Source organism: Bactrocera dorsalis, chromosome 3, assembly GCF_023373825.1.
Source record: "Bactrocera dorsalis isolate Fly_Bdor chromosome 3, ASM2337382v1, whole genome shotgun sequence".
In the NCBI taxonomy this organism is placed as follows: Eukaryota; Metazoa; Arthropoda; class Insecta; order Diptera; family Tephritidae; genus Bactrocera; species Bactrocera dorsalis.
The window spans coordinates 74,211,723-74,223,111 of record NC_064305.1 but is presented as its reverse complement, the minus strand read 5'-3'; the positions used below and the strand labels follow the sequence as shown (position 1 = coordinate 74,223,111).

At 34.9% G+C, this 11,389-nt stretch overlaps 1 protein-coding gene and 1 long non-coding RNA gene across 2 annotated transcripts in view; both read right to left on the bottom strand.

The window, feature by feature from the left end:
• LOC125777330 (uncharacterized) overlaps positions 1 to 4,359 on the bottom strand; it is an 86,920-nt gene extending 82,561 nt beyond the window's left edge. The window contains exon 1 of the long non-coding RNA XR_007422247.1: positions 4,325 to 4,359. This is a non-coding gene — a long non-coding RNA (uncharacterized LOC125777330). The remainder of the gene's footprint in view (positions 1 to 4,324) is intronic.
• LOC105224567 (uncharacterized) lies at positions 926 to 2,070 on the bottom strand. Its single transcript, XM_011202691.3, has 4 exons — positions 1,614 to 2,070; positions 1,454 to 1,539; positions 1,241 to 1,391; positions 926 to 1,181 (listed from the first exon to the last, which is right to left on the bottom strand). The coding sequence occupies exons 1-4, from the start codon at positions 1,903 to 1,905 to the stop codon at positions 1,045 to 1,047; spliced, it is 666 nt and encodes a 221-aa protein (XP_011200993.2). The 5' UTR covers positions 1,906 to 2,070; the 3' UTR covers positions 926 to 1,044.
• Positions 4,360 to 11,389: the final 7,030 nt, after the last annotated feature.

Below are 11,389 nucleotides of genomic sequence, written 5' to 3'. Positions count from 1 at the left end.
CGGAGTGGCAGGCAGGTCAATAAGGAGTTCTATTTGGTGTTTGCGTGAGAACATCCGTCGAAAACGTCGTAATTGTAGAACAACAATTTATGGATTTGCATTGACATTTGATATAAAACTGTTAACCCTCTCGGTATTACCTTTACCATAGACGCCGTTCAGTCGACAGTAATTCTCTCTCTCTCTCTCTGAATTCTCTGAATTTGAACGCGATTGGTATTTCCGTCCTAGATGGGTAAATCCTTTTTTCTGTTTAATGTTCATACGTCATTTAGAATGGGCTTTGTACCTGTTTCTTTAGGATTTGTCTGGTGACATTTTCTATACAAGACAATACTATATAGCAGTTTGCTTCATATTTGGATTACAATTGAAATTATAGCTAGGGAATCATTGACAATATTGCCTAAGTGTTTTTAAGAGTCTACTTTATCACTAACACAAGTATTTGAGTGACAAAAAGTATTCACAAAAGACGGTGAAGTCACTGAAAACTTGATTCATGCGGCTCGTGCGTTCACCTCTGTTATTGACGATAACATCGAAAAAGTTAATGAAAACGTGCTTAGCGTGCAGAGAGTATCACTATATCTTAGAGATTGACTCAACATATTTTAGTTAATGTTTTGGGTAAGGTACCAAAAGACTTGAATGCGTCATTACCTCCTTTCATATTAGTGATTGACTTTTTGGTCAAAAACGACACAAGAGTCACTGCTCAACAACCGTCCTTACCAGATTTGGCTACCAGTGATCTTTCTCAATTTTTTTAGGCTTAAAAATGGCCGTAAAAAATATTTCACTCAATTCGAATTTTCGAAGAAGTATTGAAAAGTCGAAAGACCGTGGCAACAAATGGAAACAATGTCGAGGACTAAAGTGATATTTTAGTTAGAAACAAAATTTCTTAGAGATTGATTTGTGAATTTAGTTTATTTTTGGAATGATATGGAAGTGGTTAAATGTCTAATTCAAAAGAGTATTCTACACCAGTAAAAACATAATTTCAATATTTTAAGCTCGAACCCTTATTTCGTTGTTTTCTTAAGCCTCAGATTGTAAAATCAGATAACTCTTTTTGTTACTCTCTTCATTTAGCAAATTCTGCTCATTCCTCAACTGGTTTCTGCGTATGGTTTTGCAAAGATTGAATACTTCATAGGTTATTTTGTAGAAAATCACTGCAAATAAATATAAGTTAAGTGACCAAAATGGCCCAAAAAATACTTCAACTTTCTACTTATGATCATTGAAAAGGAGGCGAGCAGCAAAACGAAGATTCTGAGGTCCATCAGCAAGCTAGAAACGGTTATGTACAAGGCGATATGAGCGAAGAGACCAAATATGAAGGCATGAAATAGCAGCCAGGGCAACATAAGTTTGTGGTTCAGCTAGAATTTCACAATATAACAAAATTTAAATTTCTTAACACAAAATGATGAAATGAGCTGACCTTCGCCACGCCCGTCAGCAGAAACATATTCATAAGCACATTGATGGCGGAGAGGAAATAAGCGCTGACGCTGACCGTCAAAACCACTTTGAACGAAACGCAACAAATTAATATTAAAATTAAATTCAGTTTGAATTATTGGAGTAGCAGAACCACTCACCCCGTCGCAACATGCCGCGCGAGCGTTCCATTTCCGTGGATCTGCGCAGCACCAGCAGCAGATAGCGCACCACATCGTGATGCCACTGCATGGTCAGTCCCGTGCATAGCAGCAGCGTCGTCGAGGCAATGATGCCCATCCAGCCGATAAATGTCACATTCTCGCACAAATTACGCAATTCGTCATCGTGCTTCGGCGCGTCCACTGCGACTGCGGCGGCGGTTATTGTGCCGATCGTGGAGGTCGTTTTCGGGCACACCGGCGCTATGGGGTCCTTGCGATTGGGCTTCATTTGCGCAATTTCGCAAATGGCTGCTTTTTGCTACTGTTTTATATTTTTTATATTTATGACTTGATTTTTTCTTCAAAAACTAAAATTATTTAAAATTTTTTTGAACTAAAAAAAATCCAATTAAAATTTTTGACAATAACATTTGAATGATTGTTGACTTTTGTCAAGTGAAAAGTAATTCAAAAAATAATTTCTAGAGGTGATGTGGGTAATTTATGTATGATATTGCCAATCATGCAGTTTGTTTTGGCCGTAAGTGTGTATCAAAAGTACTATAGTCGATTTTAAAGCATAAACATAGTACTGAGTTTGCAAATCATTTAAGAGAGAATGAAATTTCTAAAAAATAATTCAAAGCTGACAGCAGCGTTACTAGAAACTTCTGGTGATTATTCAACATCGATCAACATCTATTTCAAACGCCTAAAAGTATGCATTAATGAATTTCGGTTTGCAAAAAAAGTTGTCGCATAAAGTCTGTGGCATGTCCACAGTGCCGGCCATTAAAATATAGCTCAGAAAAAAATTTTATGAGTCACATTCATAGGCAATTCTTTATTAGTTTAAAAAAATAGTTTTAGGAGTATAAGCAAAGTACTCTTCATTACGGCAACAAAACATCGCTTTATAACGGGTGATTCAAGTGGAGGTAGTTTTTCAAAAACCTTTTTTTTGACAGATCACGCGTGAGCCGCGTCAAGCTGTCATGTTATTTTTGTTCAGTATTGTTTGGCATTTTATCATGGAAAGACTTACGCCTGAACACGTTTACAAATCGTTCAACTTTATTACGAAAATTTCATTTTTGTAAACATTGTGTTACGCGAGCTTCGCTCAACTTATGGCCAAAATAATCGGCCTACTGAGCATACTATTCGCAATACCATCATCAATCTTAAGACACAGTATTCATAATTGGATAATTTTCGACCGAATAGATCACGTCCAGCATACTAAAGAAAATTTAGCAACCGTAGCTGAGAGTGTGCACGAAGACCGTGAGGAGTCGATTCGGCGCCCGTTGCAACAACAAAACATAGTTTGTGCAAGAATAGAAGCCACTCGACTTTCCTAAACGACATCGCTTCGCTCTATGGGCTCTTGATGGGCTTTTGAAAAGTTGCAAGAAGATCCGTCGTTTTCGAGCTCAATTCGGTTGAGCCATGAGGCTCGTTTCTGGCTTAATAGGTATGTGAGCAAGCGAAATTGCCTCATTTGGGACGAAGAGCAACGTGAAGAGATTCAAGAGCTGCCATTTCATCCAGAAAAAAACAGCAGTTTGGTGTGGTTTGTAGGTGGGATAATCGGTCCATACTTCTTTAAAGATGATGCCGGTGAAAACGTACCCGATATTGCACCATGACAACGGACTATTTGATGCGTGAAATTTAGGCTCGTGATCTCGGCGACATTTGATTTTAACAAGACATCACATCAATCAATGGATTTACTGAGAGGATACTTCGTGAGAGAATAATTTCATAAGGCTGTCACAGAACCTGAGCGATTCAAATAAAGTGCTTAAATAGAAAACTTTCTCATTTCATGAGCTACTGATGACGAAATTTGGTACAGATTATTGCCTAAGGCAACAAAGCAATCTCTGAAGAAATTTTTTAGATCGGATCACTATAACCAATAAGAATTGAACAATGGGAATTACGTTCTTGTAAGGAACCTTTTGTATTTAAAATTTTCTCTTATATTGCTTTAGACAAAATTAAGTGCTTACTATTGAATATCAAGAAAATATTTGGAAGCTTCTACTGCATTTTACAATAAAACTCACATATTTTAAATTTCTCTTGCATTTTTAGTTAAATTTTCATTCATTCTATTTCTTTCCTCACAACTGTCCATTCTTAGAAAGAGTTATGTCCACACATAAATAAAAGCGAAGAAGATCTACTCATTTGCATTTACCTTCCACATTTTTTTCTTTTATCGTGCTATTAATGTGCGGCGCTGCCAACAAAAAATTAAATTACCATATGAATGAAAAAATTATTTAGAATATCAATAGCGAAGAGAAAGTGCAATTATGCGAAATCAAGTTAAGCTCAAGCACGTTACAGCTATAAAGGTTCTTAAGCAGCCGGCTTGGCGTGGCACAATGATGAATGAAAAGTAAATACTTGTGGACGAGTAAAGAATGGCATGAAGTATTGGTGATGTGCAGACAAATGTGTAATCGAAATTTAATAAACTCTCTTTTTCGCTCTTACATGTAAATAAATGACGATATGTGGCTTCACGTAAAAAATATTAAAGTACATATATCAGAGGTTTGGCATTAATGGTTAAATCAGTGAGTTATTATAGTTAATGCAATTAAACAATTTGTCTAGATTTGAAAACAAAATATATTTAATCAATTACTATAGGAATATTAGTTTATTTCATAATAATTGACACTTACCGCTCTAGTTTTCGATTGGCATGTTGTTTGGATCTGAAAGATAGGAAAAAGTTTATATTATTAATTTTTTTATAAACTTAAAAAAATTAAAAAAAAGGAAATTATACAGGAACAAATTCACAACCAAAATTAAGAACAGATATTGATGCAATAAAAAAATTTTCAAATTTTTAATAACCTATCAATCGAAATAATTCTTTTCAAATATATGAAAAAGCCGATATTTTGCCAATGAAAAATTTGAATTTTGGCATAGTTCAATTTTCAAAGAATTTTATAAACTGACTTCAGTTTATCACGGAAGTGATGTATGGAGTGATATGGGTGTTTTTTGCTTAAGTTAGCATAAAATGTACTTTTGGGGAGAATTCATGAAGTGTATTCTCCATATGTACGAGACACCTCCTTAGCAGTCTGTGAGTACAAAAACTTTCGTTCGCAAATTATGAGGTAAGAGGACATACTCACGAAAAGGGCAGTGCGTTGCTAGTTCTTCAAAATCTTTTTTGTTAGACGGTGACTCTAGAAATTTAGAAACTAAGTGATTATATAGAAACTAAAACAAATTTTTATACTACTGTGATCAAATGAAGAGGTGAATTTTGTCCATTTCATCTCATTCAAAGTAATCCCATCCCGCTGCAATACACTTATGCCAACGAATTTTCCAGTCATCATAGCACTTAGAAAAATTCTGCGTGATGGCCATCAGAGCCTTCTTCGATTTAGATTTTATATCCTCAATTGAGTCAAAACGGTGTCCTCGGCATGGTCATGTGAATTTGCTGAATAGCCAGAAGTTACACGAAGGAAAATCAGGCGAATGCGGTGGTTGCGGTACGATATTAGTTGAAAATGTGGCGAAATGATCACGAAAAACTAATGCTGATGGTGCATTGTCGCACTTCTTTGTTCAATAAATTCAGACATAGTCGAAATTTAAGAATTCACTTTTAGAGCCTCCCAAAATGACGGGTATCTCAAATACTAGTTAGTTTCCGCAAAACTTTTCTCTCGAACGATCCTAAGGCCTATCATCGAATAATTTCATTGTTCATGCCTTCGCACTCTATATTGCAGGACGGGAATGATGAGGGACTTACAGACTTTGTACTCTGTTCGTCGAGAGAGGACTTTACTTTTCAATTGTCCACTCAATCCAAAGTAACATCTGTTGGCAAGAAAGATATGAATGATTGATACGACTTCAAAGTTACGACGGTCAACAGCGACGTGTGATTTTTGTGGATTGGGCAGAGCACACTTAGGTTCCTATCGGACATGCTTTCATCCGACGACATCTTGCAAAGAAGCTGATGCATGCACAAATACTTTTGGCGAAATTCGATAAAAACATTCAAATACTTGTAGTTGTCATCGATGGCCAAATTATTTACTGTAAAAATAATTTTTAAAGTAAATAATACCTAGAAATCTCAATTATTAAATTGAGACTGTTTTCTTCGCGATTTCGTCCTTAAAATAATTTACTAGAGCTTATGCAAATTATTTAAAGTATGTTGGTTTTAAAAGATTTTCTTATTTTTTGGAATTTTTTGATATTTTCCGTAACCTTTGGATGTTAATTTTAACGGAATTAAAAGAATAAGGATTCAATGTCAGAGTCTGAATAAGACCGATCTAGAACGCCCTTTATTATATCAGTAGAATTTTAAAACAAAAGTGATCTAATGCCAGGCATAAACTTATCCACAGTTATAAAATGATTTTGAGGTTAGGTCTAACTATAAAATATAAGAGCTACTGTGGAATATTTTCATAGAAATTATCCGATTCATACACATTTTTGTAGCTGACTTGGCTAAAAATTTTCGTATAATATTCACTACATTCAAATCTATTCCACAATTTTTCTCCGTGTACTTGAAAGTTCCCACCATTAAAAATAAATACAAGTATCTGCAATTCGGTTACTGCTAATTTACTTATTTATTTATACGTGCATTGTGTTTGAACGACACCTTATTCACAGCAAGCGCGCTCATTGCAACACAACGAGATAGTGATTGCAACGAAAATTTCATAATCGCAATTGTATGCTTTTTGGACATGCAACACCTGTTATAATCAGTTGAGCACATGCCCATTTGTAGGTGAGTTGCAAAGAATTGAGAGGAGCAGTTTTGGGTGCATCTTCAACTCATTACATTAAGTGACAGCACACACACAAACTTCCATAAAGCCACGCCAACAACGGCATTCAGCTGAAAACTCTCAGTACGCGGCGCCGCACTTTGGTGAAACATGTTGCTGAGCTGTTGACGTTGTTGTTCTTGCTAGTGCAACAACATAGTTGCTTAGATTGCTGCTTATGGCATTTCCTCAGCAACAGGTTGGCGTAACGCACAATTAGCAGACACCACGCACACCAGTCACGCCGCAGCGGTGGGCATCAGCATCAGCGGCAAGCTGCAAGATCAGTTGGATTCTGTCGTTTGACGCGTTTGGTCTGATATTTTGGCTTTCTTCCATCGTAACATTTATTCTTTGTGGTAGAAGCACTCGTTCGCGCCGAAGACTGCTGCTCGTTAGTGGCGGCGTGTGTGTGCGTTTCAAAAGCTAAGCGCTGCGGTTGTGGCTGGTGAAAAGAACAACAAAGAAGTGGTAGTGAAACCTTTCTAAGGTGATTTAGAAAGAATTTCATGTAATTTGGGTGTCAGAAATATTTAGAAATTTATACGCGCATGTGAAGAGTGCTTAAGTGTTATTAAAGTGAAATTTCATGCATGCAGTGTGAGGAAATTCTAATAAAAATAATAAAAAATTGCTGCTCACATATAGTTTGGATGCTTTTATTATTGAAAGTGCGGCAAAAGTAACGGTAATGTGCTGTGAAGAGTTCTAAAGAATTATAAAAGAGGTTGGGAATAATATTTTAATTGAAAGTTCATTTGAATGATTCAGTTTTGAAGACACAAAATATATTAATAAATATATGTATATGTAAGTATATATATACATATATTTATATATATTTGAATTTCTTTTCAATATTGTTTATGTTCGAAATTTCTCTTTCGTATCAACTATACCAATTCATAAAGCAACTTCTTATTTCCATATATCAACGAAATTTAAGCGATTATATATATATCCACTTGCAAGTCAGAAAAAAACCTTTCCTTGTGTTTCTTTTTTTTCAAAGAAGCATTTTATTTAAAAAACAAATAAATGTACATGAACATTTGCACAATTTAGTGTAATTTATTAGACACTGATTTTTTCATTTTGGAAAAATTCAAAATCCCACGAACCATTGCTGCTCTCCAAGAGGACCTCTGAGAGAAGGTGTAAGGTGATAAGAAAGACTTTTCTGCATAAAATCTATGCAAAAAGAAATAAGGAAGGGTTAAGTTCGGTTGTTACCGACCATTTTATCTCTTGCAAATTTCAAATAGCAAAGACCAGGAAATTCCTTCAGATATAAAACGTCAACTAGAGGATCGTAATCCAAGCCAAACACATACGGTTTGTTATACCATAGTTGTATCGACCCGATTTTTATTTATTTACTATGTCACATACTGTCACATGTTCTCTGAGCTTAATTAAGGTACCTCACATACACTCATCAATCATATGGACTAAAGTCAGACGGATGATCGCAAATCCTGATATTAGTTATAGGGGACCTAGGCCAAGTTTTCGCTCAAATTTATCTATTTTAGCCACAAAGATACACTGTTATGAGTCGCTCTTATATTCATTGGGATAACTCACATATTGGCCGATATACAATATGAGGTATAAATTCACCCGGAAGTTCGAAAATCTTTCTATTAGGTATATGGGGGCTCAAGGAAATATTGATCTGTTTCAATCCATTTTTGAGAGACAGAGTAACTATTATCCGGGAAATATTCTCTCAGAATTTCAATTTTAAATCCCATAAATTGACCAGTATTTTTGGTCAAAAGTCAACTATAGATGCTGTGATCCCCATATTCAGTACCAAGGGGCTTGAAGAGTTTCGTTATACTCGTATTTGAACAATTTTTGGTGATAAGATGTCATACTTTAAAGGCATTATTCGTGCAAAGTTGTATCTCATTGATTCCGTCCATTTTCACAATGTGACATAATGACGTAAGGAAAATGCCACGTACTAAGTTCAGTCGAGGTTGGTCGGACGGTCACGAGATATGTGATTTTAACTAAAATTCGGCGGTGTCACGCCTCTCGTACAATTCTAACCTGTTTCTAATAAAGCCTTCTCATACCATCTCGGACTAAAAATGTAATGTCTCTGACTTATCATTGCACTTTTAGTAGTTTTCAACAGTACCATTATATTATATAACTTAATTTTTATTCAAGTTACAGATTGCTCGGACGGATGGACAGGCAGACAGCCATTAACATATTTCAATTCGTTTCGTCATCTTGATCCTTTATATAGTTTAAATAACAAAATCCAAAAAAAAAAAAAAAAATTAAGCAAAATACTTAGCTAATTTCGGTTGCATCTAAGCCCTTTCTGCAAAGTAAAAGAACTTGATTTTATCGTTCACTTCGTATGGTAGATATACGCTATAATTGTCCGATCTGTAAAACTTCTTAAGAAATCGTGGCATTGCCTTGGTCAATAATCCATCCCAAATACCTCGCCGAATGAAGAAGTTTTCCATATAAGCACTTAATTCGGATCGTTCAGTTTGTGTGGCAGCTAAATGTTATATTGAACTAATATCGGCAGTTGCGACAACTGAGCAGCTTTTTGGATATAAAAGGATATGTACCAAATTGCAGATCGGTATCTCAAAAACTGTAGGACTGGTTCTCATATATATGGACGGACAGATATGATTAAATCGACTCAGCTCGTGATACTGATCATACATGTATAATTTGTAAGGTCTCCGACGTTTCCTTCCGGGTGTTACAAACTTCATGGCATATTTGACAATACTCAAGGTTATTATTAACATAAATGAATCGAGGTATGGTTTCAAGAACTAGTAAAAAATTTAATTTTTCAAAAAAAATTGCTACTTATCAAAAGAGGCTCTCTTTTGTGAAAAAAATGAACATTTTAGGTTTAAAAATTCGAAATTATTATCAGTAATGTTATTCCATCCATAATTTCTATAAGAATATATCTGAGGAGGTCGCGCACTAAATTAAAACATTTATGCAAATGCGTTCATTTCTCCGACATCATTTGCGAGATCCACTTCAAATTTTTGGAGAATATTCTCAAATATTTTTATACTGAATATATGTAAAAAAATTGATTATTCGAAATAACCGCTTAAGCTATTGTGGTTACTTTTCATAGTTAGTTGCGATTTTAAGCATTCATTCTATTTGACATACAAACAAATTATTCATCACTTTTCACTGTGGCTGTCATGAGCTGTCACAACAAACAACCACAATTATTTCATTTTTCATACATGTGCATATATATTATTTATGTACGTTTGTATAAATATTTGTTTGTATGTTTGTGCGCACTGCTGCCCCATTTTGTATGTGGCACACTTTATCTGCAGCAACCGCAATAATAGCCGCGGCCACCGCCACCTCATTGAGCACACTTGCCATATTTGCACAACTTGCTGCTTGAACGCGTTGTTTTCCTGCTGCCGCTCTTGTTGTTGCCTTTGCGTTTTATTCCTTCTGGCCAAGACAACACGCTCATTGAAATGAAATGAAATTTGTAATTTACAACTGCGCGGAATTTGTGTTTTTGGTTTGCGAACAGGTTGCTTGCGGTGTGGCTGCGTGTTGGTTGTATGTGTGGAATGGTGTCATGGCCAAGGACGCAGTTTCATTTTACGAGAGTGTGTGTATGTATATGTGTATTTAAAGTGGTCATAAAGCATAATATATAATTATGAATGAACTGAATTGTTTTTAAAGGAAAAGTTTCAATTGACGATTATTTGTTGAAAGGATGATGGACTTATTTGTTTATTCTACTGATATATCGATAATTAAGCTTGAGTATCGTAATTCTAAAATATATTCTTCAATCAATTGATAGCAAAAAATATAGCCGAGACACTTTCCGAATATTTAATTACGCTCTGTCGAACTTTATTGATTTTTTCGTCAACGAAATCATACAAAAAATCCGGAAAATTTTTAATAGATCCAAGGGACTGGAAAAAATTCTTCTATTTGCATCACCAGAACTAATAGAGACATGTTCACTGTTCTCAAATTGCGATAACTCGGAGAGAGACAACTTTTCTTTTCCTTAGTTTAACATTAGGACATTGTCCAATCGGAATTCATGCAGTAAGACTGAATATCTTAACGGATTCCAGTTGTTGTTTGGAAGAAGATAAAATAAAATAATCTCAACACATTCTTGGATATTCTGCTTTTGCCAGAGCAAGGCAAAAACACCTCGGATTTCATACTTTCAGGCACCCAGGAAAAAAAGTAGAAATAAAACCCCTTAGCAGATTTGTGTTACGTTCAAGATGCTTTGTCGATAGCTAATATCCAAGCACAGGAGTATTTTTCGTTTGATTTCTCAAAGCACTGAACATAATAGTCTAAGTGTGATCCCTCCGCGATGGTGAGGGATCAGCCATTTAACCTAACCTAACCTTATATTAGGCTTTTTATCCTTAAACATCATGAATATATTCCCTAAAGTCGGAAAGCCAATCCTAAATTATTAAAATAATTTTTAGAGTTTTTTACTTTATTCTACAAAGATTTATAAAAACCAAAAATTATTTATATTCAAATCATTTGAAAAAAACGCGATTTATACATACAATTTGTTGAATATTTAATTATACGAAGCTTTTCATGTTTTAAACTTTTTGTTATATATAAAAATCAGATCCGTTAGTTTTCGTTATTTGTTTCGATATACTTGTATGATTGAGTCTAGAGTAGAAGAACGGATATGGCAGCTCCGCTAGTCGGCATTATTTTATGTTGTAGATTTTGTTGTTGTCACACTGGTCGACTTTACTACAATGCGTTGATACCATGTTCTAAATTTCAATAATAAATTTGTATAAAAAGCTGTACTAATATAAAAAAGTTAAAAATTGTAAAAAACTACAAAAAAACTGG

What these genes read in the sequence shown, in the direction of transcription:
- LOC105224567 (XM_011202691.3), bottom strand. Translation starts at nt 1,905, where the DNA reads ATGAAGCCCAATCGCAAGGACCCCATAGCGCCGGTGTGCCCGAAAACG. An exon ending in GCGCGGCATGTTGCGACGGG is followed by an intron (nt 1,540 to 1,613) that starts GTGAGTGGTTCT and finishes TTTCGTTCAAAG; the next exon opens with TGGTTTTGACGGTCAGCGTC. An exon ending in TGCTGACGGGCGTGGCGAAG is followed by an intron (nt 1,392 to 1,453) that starts GTCAGCTCATTT and finishes GTGAAATTCTAG; the next exon opens with CTGAACCACAAACTTATGTT.